This window comes from Lytechinus variegatus, chromosome 3 (genome assembly GCF_018143015.1).
Source record: "Lytechinus variegatus isolate NC3 chromosome 3, Lvar_3.0, whole genome shotgun sequence".
In the NCBI taxonomy this organism is placed as follows: Eukaryota; Metazoa; Echinodermata; class Echinoidea; order Temnopleuroida; family Toxopneustidae; genus Lytechinus; species Lytechinus variegatus.
The window spans coordinates 48,225,285-48,246,263 of NC_054742.1; the positions used below are offsets into that span (position 1 = coordinate 48,225,285).

At 35.1% G+C, this 20,979-nt stretch overlaps 1 protein-coding gene across 1 annotated transcript; it reads left to right on the forward strand.

Annotated features, from left to right (window-relative positions):
• The first annotated feature begins 1,799 nt into the window (after positions 1-1,799).
• LOC121411216 (ankyrin repeat and MYND domain-containing protein 2-like) lies at positions 1,800-17,651 on the forward strand. Its single transcript, XM_041603797.1, has 10 exons — positions 1,800-1,922; positions 3,456-3,520; positions 4,491-4,629; positions 5,737-5,910; positions 6,388-6,473; positions 6,929-7,137; positions 8,924-9,059; positions 11,009-11,137; positions 12,839-13,037; positions 13,723-17,651. Exons 1-10 carry the CDS (start codon positions 1,841-1,843, stop codon positions 13,830-13,832), a joined length of 1,329 nt encoding a protein of 442 aa, XP_041459731.1. The 5' UTR covers positions 1,800-1,840; the 3' UTR covers positions 13,833-17,651.
• Positions 17,652-20,979: the final 3,328 nt, after the last annotated feature.

A 20,979-nucleotide genomic window follows, 5' to 3' on the forward strand; every position in this document is an offset into this window, starting at 1 on the left:
CTAACGCTCTGATTAAATTTCTTTATACAAAATCAAACAATAAGGTGGAAAAATATCAAAAGTTCATATAAAAAAATGCAGGGTTGATTTGCTTAAAATATTCAGTGATTATCATCAGCTGTTAATAGGTCATATGAATGAATGAATTTATTATCCAATGTGCAAATTATAATACCAATTTACAAGTTTACAGACAATCAGTAATGAATACATATAAAAAGCAAGGTAATAATAACCAGAAAATAGCATGAATGCTAGTCAAGTCTGGCCCCTTCTAGTCTAGATAAATAGAAACATGTTTCTTAACTTGACAGAATGACAATGACTAAATAACAATTTAACGAAAGTTAACAGTATCTACATATATTATGAAAGATATCTAGATGATAACAAAAATACCATATGGATGATAACAAAATTCATTATTCCAACAGATGTTCAACAACAGCTTTACGAAAACTTGATCTTGATGTTTTTTTTCTAATTTAGGTTGGTAGCTCATTCCAAGAAGTTGTGCCTACATAAGATAAACACTCCTTTCCCAAGCTTGTCTTATATAACCTTTGGTACATACAGATTCTCATCTTCATTTTGCCTTGTATTATATCTATGTTGAATTAGTGAAAAATATTGTAGCAGTGAATGTGGCAAATTTGTATTAATTAGATCATGCATAAAACTACAGATAGATAATCTATACAGTTGGTAAATGTCAAGTATCTTAAGAACCCTGAATAATGGTGCTGATCTTGTCATATTGAATGTTATCGCACGCACTGTATGCCATTTTTTTAAATTAAATAATATAGAATCTAGATCAATTTTCTAGCTCCACCCCAGACTTCAATACCATGCGATGTGGGCCTGCATGAATTGAACAGCAGAATCAAAATACTTCGTGGCACGAAGTGTCTCAGTCGATATAGAATACCAACCTTCCTGCGTATGCATAATTTAATTTTGCAATATGATTTTTCCATGTTAAATGTTTATCAATGTCTACTCAAAAAAATGTTGTAACATCTACTTCAAACACATCGGTGTCCATGAGATGAATTTTCCCTCTTACCTTAATTGCCTGTCTCTTCCCTCTAATTAGCATATAATTTGTCTTTGACAAATTATTGACATTACACCAATCAGTAGAACTTTCTTTAATTCTAGGGTCACTTCTCCCAGATATATTTTCCAGCTTGAAATGTATGAAACAAATTGGAATCATCAGAAAACAATCTAAAAGTGAAATAGTTACTTGACCTTCGTAATATACAAAAGAAAAAGAGTTGATCCAAGAACAGACCCCTGAGGTATGCCGCTAGTTATTGGACTGTACTCAGAAAGTACCCCATTATAAGTTACAAACTGAAATCTATCACATAAGTAATCCTTAAAACAGAAGGGGAATGCCTTATCTTATATTGTTTGCAAGAATAAAGCTAAGATGTACTTATTCAAGTATATAATTTGGAATATCCTCTATACACAACAAAAGCCAGCTTTAATTGAGCGACCGATATCAGGAAAATCGGGATGTATTGTTTGTAAGTGCGTAGTTTTAGGTCCCCATCATGCAGTATAATGTGTATCATTAAATCCATTTCCAACCTTAAAATCAAGTAAAGAGATTGACTCCGCTAGTCTGAGGTTTTTATTTTATTTTTATTTCATTTTTTTCATCAAGGCCCTACGTCGAACATCAACACCGAGCGAGCGAGGTCTCGAGTAGAGTACCTACAAACTTTATGTACCGTAGACCTGTACTCTAGTCTCGAGTTATGGAAGACTCCCTCTACGTTTACATTCACTTTATTATTAAATTTCCACAGAAAAACCTAGAAAGATGGATCCAGCTCAATCAAACGTCAGTGACAAAGCCAAGGCTAATGATGCTAAAAGAGAGCTTTTTGAGAAAATTCAAGCAGGTAAGACAATCTAACATTTCCAATAGCCACCAAAGCGGTCCTAGCATTAACCTATACGGCCAATAGCTGGCACTGGATCTAGCCATATCATCAGTTATGAGATGTGTGGATAATTGCGGTAACTCGAGGGGCTCCCCGGCCGACGCGAGCGGCGCTGTGGACATGGTGGAGCTCGAACTCGACCCCTGCTTGGCCTGGCCTGGGCCCTGGCGCCTTGCTAGTGCTACGCTGATGGGTATTTATTAATCCTGGGTTTAGCCATAGGCACTCACACGTAGCCAGGAGGCTTCTAGAGAGTAAAAATCATTTACTAATGTATGCTTACTCTCAACAAAGCCAGGTATTCCATTCAATATTCAATTCATCTCTACGTACGGCACCGCTGAAAAAGGCTTTGACATTATGATTATTTAAAGGACAAGTCCACCCCAATAAAAACTTGATTTGAATAAACAGAGGAAAATTCAACAAGCTGCCAGCATAACACTGAAAAATTTCATCGAAATCGGATGTAAAATAAGAAAGTTATGGCATTTTAACTAAATTCATTAAAGTTTCGCTTCATTTCACAAAACAGTTATAACTTATGCACATCCCGGTCGGTATGCAAATGAGGAACTGATGACATCACTCACTATTTCTTTCGTATTTTATTACATGAAATATTTTTATTTTCTCATCATTGTCATGTGAAATGAAGTTTCATTCCTCCCTAAACATGCTAAACACATGGAATTCCATTATTTTAACATGTTGTGCTTCAGGCAAGGAGGTCCTAATCATCAAATTTGTGAAAACTGAAATATTGTAAAATTCAAACAATAAAAAACAAAAGAAGCAGGGCCTAGTGAGTGAGCGACATCATCGACTCTCTCGTTTGGATGTAACTGACTCGTTCATATTTTGTTTAAAAAAATAAGCGAAACTTTGAAATGTCATAACTTTCTTATTTTACATCCAATTTTGATGAAATTTTCAGCATTGTGCTTGTCTGATTTTTCTCTATTGATTCAAATCAACATTTTTCTGAGGTGTACTTGACCTTTAAAGAAAAAATTCTGCTATATTTAGAATAAACTATTTGGGTGAACTTCCCCTCTAAGCTTTTTTCCAATATTATTGTCCTAGAGATGTCTTTTCACAAAATGAAATTTCCATCCATTTTTGTTGAACATATTTGTCTATTTTCAATTGCAATGTAGTGTTAGTGCTATATTTTCTCAATATTTCATAAAGTCTTGAAATGTGTCAGTATGTTTTGTGCCTGCCATTCAACAGCCACTGCCCTCCGTTCGACATAGCACATCATGCATTTAAATTTTTTAAAAGTCTGCATTTGAGCGCCGCTGGATTGCATTGCACTGCATGCGATACCCAAAAGTTGCAGCAGCCAGTCACTCCCGAATTACGCTTGGACCCCATGACCCCGCATGGATGATCTTACACTAGCTATTTTAAGGTCAATGTGCATAATTGTTGTCAACACTGTGTGGATTTTAAGACTTATAGTTTTGTACTTTACATTTTTTTTAGGGGATTCCGATCTGGTCAGGCAGTTGATAGGGAGGTCTGGTGTTTCGGTCAATTGCGTTGATGAGGTAAGCTGACCAAGATGAAAACTTTACTGTATGTAATTTGCTTTAAAATATATGGGTTATTAAATGGATGTGGTACAGAATTCAGCATGGTCCACATGAAAGAGCAAGTCCACCCAAACTAGTCAGAGTCAAACTAGCATAATGCTGAAAATTTCATCAAAATTTGATGCACATGTATGTAAAATAAGAAAATTATGACATTTTAGAATTTTGCTCATTTTTCCCAACACAGTGATGCAATTGAGAGAGTTGATGATATCACTCACTATTTCTTCTGTATATTATTTGAATTAAATACAATATTTCACTTTTTGCAGATTTCACAATAAGGAGACTCTTCATTGAATAATAATGCATTACCTCAATGGCAATTCCACATGTTCAGGATTTTCATAAATCTATTTTGAAATGATTTCTCATCTAATAAAAATTGAGAATGTACAATGTAAATGAGAGCTGATGTAAGCATTGCGATCATTTCCATTGGGTATATGTAAACTTCAAAATTGAACGCAGCAAAGCTTGTTTGCTCCCCTAGCCTCATGCATTGTCATATTCGCTGTGTTTTTAGGCAATCCATTTTATGTCGTTGAAAAACTGAAAAAAAAAATATTATTTCGTGATAAAGAAATTTTGTATGCAGCAAAACAATTATGGATTATTGCAAGAAACTTGCTTTCAATTGCACATCAAGTCTCAAATTTAATATTAATGAGCACTTGTTGCTAGTATAACTTAAGTTGCAAGTGAATGCCAATCAATTACAAATATATGTTGAATCAAAGGACTTTGCACTAATATCTTGATTTGGAATTGAACATATTAAAGTTTCTTTCAATGCCCTGTAGGATGCATTCTTAACAACCTTTTTCAATCACACTGAGTCAGTTTCACACACATTTCAAACTCATGATCAGAGCAAACTGTATTATATATCCATTGATGATCTGATAATTTGGTTTGATTACAGCATGGCATGACCCCTTTGCAAAATGCTGCATTTAAAGGAAATCTTCATTTGTGTGAACTCCTGCTTGCCCATGGAGCTGATGTGAATGCAAACCACCATGAAAATGGCTACACAACACTCATGTTTGCTGCATTATCTGGTAATTATTTTATTGATTGTTTAAGAAAATAATGCTGTTTCATTTGGTATTTGAGAATAACTCATAAAAACAAGTATGAAGAATCTATTTTGTTGCTATCTTTAACTGTTCTGGCGTTTTATTGATTTAAATGATTCTGTGGCACTCCTTTAATTCCAAATACATGTATCACCATTTTCAAATTGGTACTAAAAGTGGCACTAAAAAGATAAATGACACAAAAAAAGATGAGATAAGAGGGGTTTTTTTACATATATACTTCTTATCCATTGCCTTGCCCTTTTTGCCATGGACATCTGGGGGGGTTTGTGGGGGGGGGGGGGGGTATGGTCAGTTCTTCTTCCACTTCTGCCTGGGGAGGCTGTAGTGGCAGTGATGGAGGATTCTTCCTGGTCAGTGGTTTTTCTGCTTCTTCTGGTAGACATGATTTTACTTTAAAGTCCAAAAATGCTGAGGAGAAACTGTCAAATAACTGGAACTGCAGCTTGATGATAAAATGTGACTTAAGCTTTGAACTACATGGGTTTATATCATGCAAATCGTGCGGACGCCAGAGGAATCTGACATGCGCAGAAATTAGTTTAATTTATCTGTATCATCTGTAACTCATCCGTATAGTCTGTATCTGTAAAATCCATAAGTCATCCTTAAGTCGTCCGTGACGTGTCAGCGGGTTGGCAGTGGATCCCTAATTTATATCTAACATCCGTTACTAATCCGTATTGTCCACAGAATATAGGTACATGTAACTTTTGCTCAAATTTCTGTAATTTGAGCAAAAATTTTTATTATCCATGCAGGCATCCCCAGGTCTGTGACATGGTCATGTGACTATAGCATTACAGCAGTTATAGTTATTTGTAATTATACCTATTCTAATTTTAATCCATTTAAGTAATATGATTTTAAGGACTACACTCATTCTGAAAATAATACTCTTAATTCCCAACCTCCACTTTCTTGCCTTTCCATTTCACTTCTATCTTTATCCACTTTTATCTCACTCCTTCTCAGACTTTCAGATTGTACACAAAGTGTAAAGTCTGAGATGGTAATTAATAAAGGTTTGTGTGATATTTATTTACGTTGCCTTGTTGTCACTTGCAGGGAATACTGAGGTTACCCGTTTGATGCTTCAGTCTGGAGCTAAGACATCACCAACCAATAGCGTAGGTCGAACTGCCGCTCAGATGGCTGCCTTTGTAGGGCAACATGCTTGTGTCAGCATCATCAACAACTTCTTTGATCGGGAACAGTTGGACTATTACACCATTCCAAGAGGTACAGTACATTTATTACACATGCAAATATTGAAGTCTTATTTAAGCTTCTATGATAGATTTTTTGTTCATTTGATATTAATTATGGTTCATTGATTTCAATTCATTTTGGTAGTATAATGTTTTTGCATGCAACATGCACACTTTGTCAAATGTAAAATTGTTACACTAAATATTGGTATCATTGTATGACTTTTCTTTCTTTAATGTATTATAAATGCTCTGTAAAAACTAATAGTGATTTCTTTATTTCACATCAATCTTATTCTACCATTTTGTAATCATTTATCAACTACTTTTTAAAATAAATTCTATTTTATTGATTTTTAAAACTGATTTTCTCTTTCCTATGTTTTCCTATTTTATATGCACTTTTTAATGCACTTTTGGGGGGTATGTATTTGCATGAGTATTCTATACAATCTGTAAATGCAGTTTTAAACTTTAGTGAGTGACTTAAGTTTTTTTTGTGTTGCAGGTTTTGAGAAAGAGCCTAAGTTACCACCACAGCTTGCTCCTGGTCTGCACAAAATGATCCTCATGCACAATCTCAATCCTGTCAGGGTAATTATCTCATATCATTACATATACATATCCTGGTCCTAGTATTGGTCACCCTATTAAACACCAGTTTATTTGTACATATCTTCCTTTTTCACGCCAGGCCTTTGTTGCCTGTCATTCATTGACTAATTACATTGTACAAAGATACTTTTCATGCCAACAGCTTTCTTCTGCCAAAAATCTCTCACAGCTAACAAAAAGTAATAAAACAGTCATATGTGGGTGAATGTTATATTATGCAAACGAGCCATTAAATATTAATGTTTGTTTGTTGTTAAACATATTTCAGTCATATGCTGTTCTTTTTCTCTGAAAGTCCTTGCGCTTTTTTGTATTTGCCATTGAATTTTTTGATAATTGTTTTAGGAAACATGTACATAGAGTCCCCTTGGCTCTTAACATTGCTCCGTATAGAATTTTCATTTCAGTTCTCTCTAAAAACTGCTTGATTACAGCTTGTACAGTACCTGAAGAATAATGAAAATCTGTTGAACGAGGCGGTCAAGGTTGCTAATGTGTTGGAACTGATCTCAGAGAAGGAGATGAAGTCTAGTTCAACCAATGATGTCTTGGCTGTTAAGATGCACTATCTGTCCAATTTGATCAGGCAGTGCCACAAATGGAACATGGAGAAAGATAATGGTGTCGATGACTTTATCAAATTGTAAGTTGACAAGATTTTATTTAAAGCAAAGAACATGGCAGACTGGATATATTCAGTGCTTCCCACAACAAAAGAAAGCCAAGGTCTCAGTCAGTTTTCAGTGTCTGTAGGCAAATTATTTATCATATTTTATTTACGTCATAATATAGCTCAGTCTGCTTCTGTCAGGCATTGGTTTTGATTGCTCGCAATCTGTGATGTGTTATGGATTTACTAAGAACTTGGTCTCAAATTATAGAAGATCTAATACTCATTCCATTAGTTTCATATATGGAAACAAAATATAACTGATCAGGATTCTTTTTTTTGGGGGGTGCACTATACATACAGTATTTATCTTATTGCATGAAGCAAATTAATTATCAGATCCTATTATACACTAATCTCCTTGAAATTTTCAAAGTTTGCATTTTTGTCTCACCTGCATAGCAGAGTGAGACTATAGGCGCCGCTTTTCCGACGGCGGCGGCGTCAACATCAAATCTTAACCTAAGGTTAAGTTTTTGAAATGACATCATAACTTAGGAAAGTATGTGGACCTAGTTCATGAAACTTGGCCATAAGGTTAATCAAGTATTACTGAACATCCTATTAGAGTTTCACGTCACATGACCAAGGTCAAAGGTCATTTAGAGTCAATGAACTTAGACCATGTTGGAGGAATCAACATCGAAATCTTAACCTGAGGTTAAGTTTTTGAAATATCATCATAACTTAGAAAATATATGGACCTAGCTCATTAAACTTGGACATAAGATTAATCAATTATCACTGAACATCCTGCATGAGTTTTATGTCACATGACCAAGGTCAAAGGTCATTTAGGGTCAATGAACTTTGGCCGAATTGGGGGTATCTGTTGAATTCCCATCATAACTTTGAAAGTTTATGGATGTGATTCATGAAACTTGGACATAATAGTAATCAAGCATCACTGACCATTTTGTGCAAGTTTCAGATCTCATGAGTAAGGTCAAAGGTCATTTAGGGTCAATGAACTTTGGCCGAATTGGGGGTATCTGTTGAATTACCATCATAACTTTGAAAGTTTATTGGTCTAGTTGTTAAACTTGGACATTAGAGTAATCAAATATCACTGAACATCCTGTGTGCATTTCAGGTCACATGACCAAGGTCAAAGGTCAATGAACTTTGGCCGAATTGGGTGTATCTGTTGAATTACCATCATAACTTTGAAAGTTTATGGATCTAGTTCATAAAAAGTGGACATAAGAGTAACCATGTATCACTGAACATCTTGTGCGTGTTCGAGTAGTTTATAAAGTCAGCACTGCTGCTATATTGAACCGCGTGATGCAGGTGAGACGGCCAGAGGCATTCCACTTGTTAATTTCATTGAAATTCACTACCAAGGAAACAAGGAAAATCTTTTAGGAGCCTTATGGGTAATATTTAGCTTGTAGGGGCTATTTCTTTTTCATTTCAGGGGGCACTTCTTGATGTCACTTTGCCCATTATCCTTATTATTTTTATGTATTCTGAGCAGCTAAGTAGTTAGAAACAGTGCCTTCTCAAAGGACAAGGGTACATTTACTTGATTTCAAACATTGGTTCACTCAATCATTAAAACATCTTGTTACGTCTAAATCATCACATTTCCAGAGCTTTTCAGCATTGTCAACAAAAAGCAATTAGCAGCATCATTTGGGTAAACAACCACCAGAAAATACAAAATATCTTGACAGATAAAATATATTCTCATGAAGGAGTAATTTCATTTGAATGAATTCATAAATATAATATGATTTGTTTAATTTCCATACAGTCTTCTGAGAGCGAGAGAGAATGATGGCGCCAGGGTGAACACAGAGAAGTTTCTAAGGGAGATCATCAGGGAATTCCCATTCCATGAGAGTGAACTATTTATTCAAATTGTGAGAAATTTAACGGATGTTAAAATCGTAAGTACTAAATCTTTGATGTTATTTTTTTTCTGATTCAAGCAATGATATGATACATGTACACCTGACCTGTGACCTGTAAAAATCTTCAATTTGGTTTTGCATTTGGATTAATTCAACTTCCAAGTTCATTTGTGAAGTATCTTAAAGTTAATATTTTGAATCTATATTCAGAAAGTCATCCATTGATCATACATATGAAGGTAAAATAATGGAAATTGTCATCTGCACCCAGTGAAAAAATACTGGAGAAGGTGGCGGACAAATTCGCCCCGGAAAAGGGCCTTAAGTTGCCCTCAAAATCACCCAAAATCATGCTTTCGGGGGCAACATGAAATCTGAATGTCGTCCCCAAATTATTGCTGAATGGTAACAACTCAACGGCCCAGTAGCGCCATATGCTCGAGCTCCGCTTACCATTTAAAAATCATCCAAAATCCACACAAAAATCATGAATAAGCCTTGAAAATCGCGAGGAGCGCACTTTCAAATTTCGAAGTTGCATCTTTCTTTTTTCTGTACCACTTTTTTCCACTCACATGGTACCAGGTATGGGAAAAAAAAATCAACGCAACAGTCAGGAAACAGTTGCATGTATAGGGGTCCATTATGACTCCCACCATGTGCAATTTCTAATGCACATGTTTCTCCTACAGATATCACAATTCTGTGATAAATAATTCGAATTACACAGGAAATAAAATCCAGAGTCTAGTAACCTATCATTGGTGAGTTGTCATTTGGCTTTGCTTTTCAAAACAGCCTACTAACATCCAAAATAACTTACCTTATTAATTATAACTTGAAAATCATTTGTTTTATTTTTCTAGGGGATGAGTTAAATATCAGACAATAAATCATCAAAGCTCCATCTATTTTACAAGGCCGGCGGCAGGCTCACGCACGCATGCACGCATTGGCGCTTGTACTAGCTAGCCAGTCTGAGCTCTGTCTCTCTGCCAGAGCTCTGGGGGACAATTTGCTCAGTAAAGGCCTCAATGATGGTGATTTTCTGTTTCAGACTGAGTTTACATTTCAGGTATATCATTCAAAACTGCCAATAAAGTTTGATGATTTCTTCATTGTCATGTATATTTAAGTACATTCTCACCAAATTTTGACTCTCCCATAGAGAAATGCAATTTTCATGGAGATCTGCATTTTCAAAGAACTTCAGGAAAAGTTAGGGTATGTGGGCCTTTATTGCATGTAACTGGCCAAGTACAGGGTATTGTACTGGAATAGATGGAGGAGAAATTAGATATTGAATTCATTTATATCTAAGTCCAACTCACAGTCACACACACACACCCACATCCAAGATTCTAAGCATGAAAAAATCACTTTAAAAATCATACAATATTCAACGGAAAGTAATAATTCATTAATAAATGAACAGGTATTCCTCAATATACCAAAAAGTAGCATTCAAAAAGAGCCCCCAAAATGTAAAAGGTAGCCCCCGAAAGTAGAAATGGAGCCCACAAAAAAAATTAAGTTTTTCCCTGTCTGCACCGGTGCCCCCCTCTATAAGTAATTTGCTCTTTGCACCCCACCTTTTTTAAAAATCATAGATTTTCATAAATACATGAATATCGATCCTATCTTCAAAGGTGTGTACACCAGTAGTCATCTCTGAAAATAGAATGGCATTTTCAATGGCATTGGAAGATTTCTGTTTGCTCAAGACAGGTCTTGACCTTCTCTTTTTGACTGGCCTAAAAATATATATGTAGTGCTCTAATGCTTTATAAAACCTGTATTTATAACAGACTGATTGTCTCTGGAGATAATACCATACCACCCCCCCCCCCACTGAAAAAGAAAGAATGAAAGAAAATAAATACCTGAAATTAAAAAATATATACATTTTTTAATAAAACACATGAACTCTGCTTGATATTCAAGTTAGCTTGCATGTATGTACCTTTGTCATGACCTTTGTACAGGGTGATGACCCAACAGCTCTGAGTATCATAACACAGGCAGTGAACGGAGCCAGGAGTCTGGAGGTGGATAACCCATGCTCAACCTGTGGAGAAGCTAAGGCAAGCAAGAAATGTTCAGCATGTAAAGAGGTAATAACATTGAAGAGGCTTACCTAAAAGGCAAATTTCATCAAATTCTCAAATTTATCTATTTGTATAAAAAAAAACACTCATTTAGTAGAGACCCTCATTCGAGCTAAGAAGAGGTTTTATGATTTCTGGATAATTCAGAAAACTGTAAGTTTTCACAACTTAATCATCTCTTTAAAATGTGACCTTGTAAAAGGGTTCATTGGTTTGCATTGACTTTGATTGTGTCTTTGAGGATGTTATTCTATCCTTGCATATCAGATGTTATTTGAACTGAACAATTACACTTCTGACATCAATGAAATAAGCAAACCAGGTGGGTGTTTCATAAAGCTGTTTGGAAATTAAGAGCGACTTTAAGAACGACTGGTGATCCTGTCTTGTTGTAAATGGTATATTCATAGGCGATGGTTTAGCGCGTAAGAAAGGATCACCAGTCGTTCTTAAAGTCGCTCTTAACTTACGAACAGCTTTATGAAACGGCCCCCAGTATTCTTTAGACTTTTCTGAGCATTATACCTGTCAACTGCATGCGACTACATGTGTGGGAATGATTTTTGAGAACTGTTGTTGATAAGATTTTGTACTTTATCTTTAAAACATTATTTCAGATGTTTGAAGGTTTGCATGGTGGCATGAACAATTGCTGATGTGGTTTACGGTACACCATGTGAAGTGTTATAGAAACAGTGGATAGAAGAAGAGAAGAAGTGGATAGGCGAGAAAGTGGAGATTTGAGAGTAGAGTATTCTTTCTTGAAAATAGTCCTGAAAAGGACTGTAAACCAGAAGGAATGTTGAGTGAGAACAGCTTGAGTAGTAGAGCTGATGGGGAGATGCTGGCTTGAGTCGGCGAGTAGAGATGATGAGTAGTAGCATCTCCTCATCAGCTCTACTACTCAAGCTGTTCTCACTCAACATTCCTTCTGGTTTACAGTCCTTTTCAGGACTATTTTCAAGAAAGAATACTCTACTCTCAAATCTCCACTTTCTCGCCTATCCATTCTTCTCTTCTTCTATCCATTGTTTCTATAACACTCCACATGGTGTACCGTAAACCACATCAGCAATTAACAGAGTATTGTCTTCATTTTTGATAAAGGTAGAGTAGTCCTGTGATATATTTTAGATTATCACATGGTCTATCTATTTGTCTGCTCAGTCTATGGGAATTATTATATTGATACTACTGAGACAATTATAAAACAAAGTATGCACTAGTTTAAATTCATGAGGTTAGTAATGAAACAGGCATCTTGGGTATTTGTTGCACATTTATAAATACCACTGAGTGCATGGCATCGCCACTGTAAACACACATTGTTGCATTATATGTAAAGTAAAACTTGCTCTTCATGGCCCGTATTTTGACATGGTCTAAATATTTGGTTAACTATGGATAGTCAATTCTTCCCCATTAAACCAAGAGGAAAGAGCATGGTAAAGATGTAAAATATACAGCTTAAGCTAAATTTTGACATTCTTGACTTGCCACGATTTTAGCACATAGTTAGACCATGGTCTGTGACTCCAATTTAAACTGGTCTTCAGAATAAGGGCCCATGGTTAGCTTGACGGTTGAGGCTTCAAGCATGAGCTTAAGACTTCCTCAGGACACTCGGAGCATTTTATTTTAGAGGATGCTGATGCCAATGCTTTTCTTGTTCAGGTTTTAGACATGTCTTTGCATTTGAATTTCCAGGTGAATTACTGTGATGCAGTGTGCCAAAAGCTAGAATGGTTTACACACAAGAAGCAGTGCAAGCGTCTAGCACAAGAACATAAACAAAGGTTGGACGCTATAGAGAAGGAGAACAAGAGACAGAAATTGGAAGAGAAGAAGAAGCTGGAAGAAGAGAACAAAAGATTGGAAGATGAACAGAAAGAGCCACTAACAAATGGTGATTTTAATGTTTTTTTTATTTGTAACATGAGTACATTTTTCTCTATTTTAGTTATTATATTGGGCTTGTGTCGTCACATCGGGTTGTTGCGTCGGGGCGGGCAGTTGCGAAACCCAACCGTTCATAAAAAGGGTACTAAATTCCCGAAAGGTCGGATCAAGTTAAACCGATGTTTTGTGAAATTGAGCAAAATTCTTGAATGGTCGGGTAAACTGTACCCAACATTTCGGGAATTTAGGTGGGCCCCTCCTCGAATGGTCGGTTATACACATTTGCCCAACCCGATGCAATAACCTGATGTGATGGCACAAGCCTTATATTGTAGTTATCTTCATCATCATTACTGTTATGATCATCATTTTAATGTTTAATAGATGAGAATACCTTGTGATCATGTTCATGTAATACCAGCTAAATTCAGCTGAAAAAATCATCTTTCCTTAAAGAACAAAGAGATACAGAAAATATTACAATGGGTTGTGAATTTTTGTAGGCAGTTAATCATAAACTTATCTTTATATGCTCAATTGAACAATTGCTACAGAGCAATGATCTGGCAATGGCATAGGCATACAATTTGTTTGCACATAGTCGTTAATCCAGCTTACCGGTATTCCTTATTGCAGCTAAGATCAGTTGCTAAATTCTGACAAAACTTTCTGCCATATTGATTTGTATTTAGGTACTGCTCACAAAGAAGACACCAGAAACGCACAGGAAGAATCTGAAACGACTGAAACCAGAACTATCAAAGAGACAACTGAAAAGTTAGAGGATACTACTGTGAGCTAATTGCATTTTATAGTGGATTGTGCAAAACAGAAACAGTGCTACTTCAATAGAACTACCATATTATATATTGGTTCAGAATTCCAGCTGACGTGTAGGAGACTTGCCTTTTTGTGTTTTGTTGTAGTACGCAATATGGTTGTGAACATATTTTGTTTGATATTACAAATTACAGAGCTGCCAACTATTCGGAAAAAAGAGTAATTATTACGATTTTCACACCTTATCATGCAACAACGATTTGGACCTTGGTTACTATGCTTTTCAGCGCCAACAGATATGTACAAAATTTTAATACACTAATAATACATTGCTGTGGCAAACTCATCCAAAGGCGGCAATTATTGCCATTGCATGCATGATTGTGTCGCTTTGTTTACGTTGCTGGGCATGTGATAATTGCCTCGGCCGTGGCTGGGTAGCGCCGACTGTTTATACCGTAGATTGCGTGCATTGCCTATGAAAAAATTCTTGCATGAATCCTTATATCCACGCACGTGCCCAGAAATAGGAAGTTATTTTTCCATGTTTCCAATGCAACGAAAAAAATAACCATACCAGTATATAGGAGGATTGTTACAATAGGTGCTGTTTTTTTTATTTTTTTTTATTTTTAACTTTTCATGCATTGTGGATTAGAATTTGTGTCAAATCTTTGGATTGTTAAAGTGGAGTATTTGATAAGATATACTGCAAAAGGATAAAATAACAATTTAATTGTTAGAGGATCTCATGCCTGCTTATTTAGCTCAGCAAGCCTCCAAACTTGCTACCCCACTAGGACATGAGGTATTTGAGCATTGTCTCTGTTGGTCCACCGCCACAATGGCGGTGGGAATGTTGTGTATTGCTGCTTAAAACTTCTGCATATGATTTGATTGAATTGATTTTTGATATGGCATCGGGTTCAAAGATGAAACAGTCTATCAGACATCCATATGATTAATTTCAGTGATGTTGAAGACTATATAGAAAGTTTTTTGAGGTAAGAAATGATTTGAATACCTTGGATTTTTTATGTTGAAGCTCACATCCTTGCCTTAGATCTACACATTTAGTAGGTCTAAAATCTTTTAAAATCTGTCATTTACATCCCTTTGTGCACCATACCACTTCAAAGTAATTCAAAACACTGCGCGGCCCAAATGAAATTACCTTTTTTATCTCAAAGAAATTTATGATAGCGCACAGCGCATATAAAATTACTCTTTTTATCTCAAAATTAGTATTTTTGAGCTTCTGAATTACTACTGTTTGGCAGCTCTGAAATTAATGTTTTTTGTTATTGTCATTATTTTTCACTTCTTATTCTTGTGCATGGCATATTTCAGTTAATCATACAGATATTAATTGAACAGCTATTGAACTTTTAAAAAAATTAGTTTCTCTCAAAAACTTGATGGGGGAAAAGGGATATATATTCAAAATTTGCACCTTTTTCATCTAAATGTTATCGTAATGTGATTTGACTCTGTAGTAGTTTCGACCTTTTTTTTTCATGTGTTCAGAGTTCCTATTTCAGTTGTTATATTGATATTTATTTAATCCAGTGTACTTTGGGGATATGGAAATTAATATTGCAACAGATTATGGTTTTTACAATGGTTATTGACTTGATATTGGATTTCCTAGGAATGTCATGTTATTAGTACAACATTATGAGTAATGTGACATGTTGGTTAGCATGATATACCAGTACTAAACTTCATACAGTAAGCTATATCAACTCACAAGATTGATTACTGGTAATGATGTTAGAGTGACTAATGCTGGCAATAGGTAGATTTCATTTACTATGCATGAAAAGCTAGAGATTATTGGCTGAAATTCATGTGATCAGAATTGTAGTTGTTTCCAATAGCACTATAGGTACAATGTAGACCAATGTCCATGTTAACATTTTCCATGAAAACCTTTCATGAAACCAGACCCGATGATGTGCGCCTTAAATGGCACTGAAGCCACACACCATAGGGTTTTTTTAATATGCCGGATAATTCCGAAATAAATGTAATATTTTGATTTTCATGTCCAAACTAACAATTAGCTTGAGATTCGATTAAAGCTTTCACTCTTAAGATTTTTGGTGGTATGATATCTAATATTGTCTTTTTTTATGAAACGTTGCTTGCACAAAATACCTCGATACATGTATGTAAGTGATCCCATCGAATTACACAATGAATTAAAGGGCAAGCTTCATACAGCAATCCATACTGGAATAAAGAGAGCAAATTCGTTTAAAGACAATGTTATCTACCCATTCATATCACCCTTTTATATTATGTTTTACCTTAAGCAGTTGTTTACAAGTTTTAAATGTAATGATTTTGCAGGGTTAGATAATCTGAATATTATATAGATTAACTTTGTAATGCTGTCTCTGTATAGATGTTTACTTCAAATTTATCATGCAAATTTATGAATGAAGGAGAGAATACCTGTCAGTTTAACTTTGAAACAGCAAATTAAATATGATAATTACTATTATTAGCAGATACATGTGTCTACCAGTGCGGGCTGCACAAAACGGTTGTAAGCGCTACATAGCACTAGAAGGCTCTGTCACATCTTACTGATTGTGATGTCAAACGTTGATCCAATAATGTGTTGTGACATTAGGCAATGCCATAACATTACCGGTTGTAGCAAGGCCTCTGTTAGCGTATTGTTTGCTCAATCAGAGTTTCTTAGGGCAGGTACTGGATGTTGTTTCCTTACATTCCAACCTAGTGAAAATCACATTATGATTGAGAGGTAGCCTGATGTAATTAACAGAGTTGTTGGTTGAGAGTGTTATATTCCAGGAGACATGATGTTCATTACAGGAACTTGATTTCTGCAATGTACACTGATCCTTCCACAGTTGGTCAATGTTTTGAACTTTTTCAGTCGTATGTAGTTGATTTGACTAAAGGTAATCAAGATTTTCTTCTCATTCCTATGGGGCATTGCAAGATACTTACATTTAATTCCACATCAAACTTGAGTCCTAAACTGAAACGCAAAACCCAATATCAAACACGAATTTGTAATTGGATTAGCATTCAATTGCAACTCCATATTCATTTAGCTCCCTTGTTTGCATGATTCTGGGACTTATGATTTGCAATTGAACATGAGTTTCTTGTAACACCTTGGTAGTGTGTTACTTACATTGAAAATCTGATTCATGAAATAAATTTCAGATTTCTTTTCCCACAACATGTAAAGTACCGTCAGAAATTACTTCATTACTTGCAGACTTTGAATATTCAAGCAATTAGCACTTTTTAAAGTTGTCGGCTCTGCACGACTATGTATAGTGCATAGATACACTCTTTTGCTATGTGAATGATATGTACTATACAAGTAATGTTCAGTAATATTATCATTATAAATTGATGCTGCTCGTGTGTACAAATTCAATGCACTATAAGCATGGTTTAATGTTATGACATTATGTTTAGATTAGATATGGGTTTTTTTTGTTCAGAGGTGCTAGTAAAATACATTCTTTGGTGTTTTTATTTGTTTAGCTGATGATGCTTTGTCTTGTATACTCCACTAATGTTCACAAATGTCCATTTGACTTTCTTGCTCAATATTATTTCAAAATTTAAGAAGTGACTTAAATGTTAATGATCACCTGCAATAGATGGTAATGGATTCTATATATTCCCATGATTTTTTTTTTTACCAATTGTTTTATCCCTGAATGACGGACAGTCAACCTGTCCGAAACGTTGAGTCTCTCTACTGCTCATCATCTACTCGCCGACTCAAGCCAGCATCTCCTCATCAGCTCTACTACTCAAGCTGTTCTCACTCAACATTCCATCTTGTTTACAGTCCTTTTCAGGACTATTTTCAAGAAAGAATACTCTCAAATCTCCACTTTCTTTCCCATCCACTTCTTCTCTTCTATCCACTGTTTCTATTTCTTCCACATGGTGTACCGTAAACCACATCAGCAATTGTACATGCCACCATGCAAACCTTCAAAAAACATCTGAATGAATTTGGTTCATAAGAATGGCCATCAATGTTTTGATAGCATTCTTACGGGTAACAATACTCCCCAATTTCATAAAGTGGCAGATTAGCATTATGCCTGGAAAAGAGAGGTAATAATTAATATGAATGTCAACACTAAATTTCATGTAGCTATCCTTTCAATTGAAGAATGTTACAATCAATTGAAAAATAAGATATGGAATTTTCATAACAGGTTTGTCCAAACGTGTGTAAAAATGAAAGATGAACAGTGAGCATCAACATAATCATTGTTCATTTAGCACAAATTCAAATCAGAACCTGTAAATCTGTCAATTTGTGAAAAAGAAAAGGATCAGTTTTCTGACATTTCCATATGTATGAATCATAGTAATATAAAAAAAAAACAACTTTGTGGTCTGATACTTAATCTAAAAAGTAAAAGAAAAAAAAGCAACCACAAAATATGGAATAAAAAAAAGGATAGTTCCCTTTTTGCATTTTTTTTTTTTGGGGGGGTGTTGGGGTCTCAAATCAATGCAGATGTGAATCCTATGTGGGTCTTCTTTCTATGCATGTGATTATATATCCATCACTACTGGTATCTTGCTTCAATCCGCAATATCATACTCTTTGGAGTAGAATTTACTGTAGAAGAGAAATTACTTCTTGATATATCCTGTAAGAGTTTACAAAAATAAATTTTAATCTATAATGTGTGGACACTGTGCATTAGCAACATATGTTAATGTTTCTATAATTGGTACAAGTTGCATAATTGTATATAGTCGGTAGTATTTATTTGAGGCTATTTGCCTCAGATAGAATTGATGTATTCCTAAAGAATAAACGTGTAGAGCATGGAATTGTTGTATTTGGAATATTGATTTTGTTATAAATGACGATGAAAGTACAGTCAACTTTGCAAGTCAAGCTCCCAAGAGTCAAATGTTGCATGATTTGGTTAGTCTCTGTATTGTTTTGGTCTATAGCAGTTGGTCTACGTGGAAAATAGTCTAATTTTACATGGGCTGAATCTGTTTGGTCTACTTTCAATCTGGTCTCTTTACCGTTTGGCCTACGGCGCAGTTGGTCTCCTGCTTACTGGATATAATTCTATCGGACTGTAATTCAACTAATTAATTTTCATTTAATAGTCAACTAAGAATTTGATTCATGAACAGTTTACGTAGCCATATAGACTAAATGGTGTCAGACCAAATGGATATTAATATAAAATTGGATGGCCTTGAGGTTAATACAAGGAAATATTGGACGAGCTTTGCATAAATATTGGACGAGTTGAAGACGAGTCCAATATTTTGCAAAGCGAGTCCTATATTTCTTTGTATTGACCGAAAAATGGGACATCCAGTATTATGATTATTATTCATACAGAGAATTTTAGCAAATAATTTTTAACTTACCCTCCCGCCCGGAGACTCTGACTCTGCTGTAAACAAACTTCGGGGATTCCCCTTCTAGTCGTCCAATATTTTCAATATTGTGTCACCTCGGAAAAAAATATTAGGCGAGTTCAACAAACTTTTTAAGTGGGTCGAGTGCATCAACAAAATAACGCTTGTATTTGGGCTCTAAAATTGTCTGTATGGATAATAGATGATATTGGTATAATAATATAGGATATTTATATTGCGCACATATCCACCTTGTTAGGTGCTCAAGGCGCTCCTATATTACCTGGCTAAGCTAGGCGTTCATAGCGCACACAGCTTCCTAAGGAATTACTTCCTACCGCTACCCATTTACCTCACCTGGGTCGAGTGCAGCACATCGTGGATCAGTTTCTTGCTGAAGGAAATTACGCCATGGCTGGGATTCGAACCCACGACCCTCTGTTTCAAAGTCCGAAGACTAATCCACTGGGCCACAACGCTCCATAGAAAAACAGAAATATCTTATACAAAGCAGTCAACAGTATGATATTTTGCAAAATAATTTATTGCTTAAAACGTACAGCTGCATGTACATACATCATGGATTTTGGTACATTGTTATACAAAATATAGACAGCATATCATAACTAAAACAACTACCAAACCATGACAATGCACAATTGCAGTCACAGAGCATTCTCAATCCAAAGTTTTACATTCTACGAAAAATCATAGTTTACATATAAAGGGAAGAACATTGAATTTTAAAGATGGAGTATCAATAAAGAGGTAAAAACTGATTTTTTTCATGATTTCTTGCAGGAATGCATAAAAGAATAAGGCCAAACATGTTTTGCTATTGCACAGATTTATCTCGATTCAAATACTAATTTTTTTTTAATCGAGACCAGTACAAAATTAGTATTTTATTTCAATCATTAAATGTGAGCAATCTTGAAGAAAAAATGTCAATTATATCTTTTTTAGTTCTATTGAATTCATGAATTACTCGGAGGAAAAAAGATAAAGTAATTACTTTCTGGTGGGGGTACGAGGTGGAGTACAATAACTCTGAATTTCCTGTATATTACATCCTTGGCTTGATAGCATTTCAGTAACCTTGTGAAGAAAAACAAAAAAACTGCTAAACACAGACATATGCAACACATTTACTCCGTCTTGTACGTTCAAGTACTGGAAAGTCAACTACTTCGATATCCTGGTTTTAATCATAATTGATTCCCTCCCTGATGGAATAAGTTATTATCTTAAGACCAAAACAAAACAGCATACAAATAAAACATGCACAACAAAGAAACATTTCAGTACAACTTTACGTATTGCTAATTTTACAAAACCTCTTACTATAGGCAACAATACAGCATACACTATAAATACCTTACAATTGCATCTCATTTAACAGGCAAATCTAAAATTCTTGCATAGGAATAGCTGGCAGCTTTACTAATAATTAAGTCTAATGCAATAAATAACACTTTATTTTTGATCCATGATTTTTTTTTGTAAAATGTAATGCAACATATTCTAATTGTACAGGTATGTGAAATGTAACTGAATATTTTTCCTTCAGTCTATGCAATAACATAGTGTACATTTTTTCTGTTTAAGCACACATAACAAATAGACCCTGTTTGTTTGCATAATTCATCAAGCACACATTCAATTTGCATCAAATTTAGTCATTCAAAGCTCACAAAGCTGATTGCTTTAAAAAAAATAGTATTAAAACAGTGTTCCTTTCATCTATTACATTCATT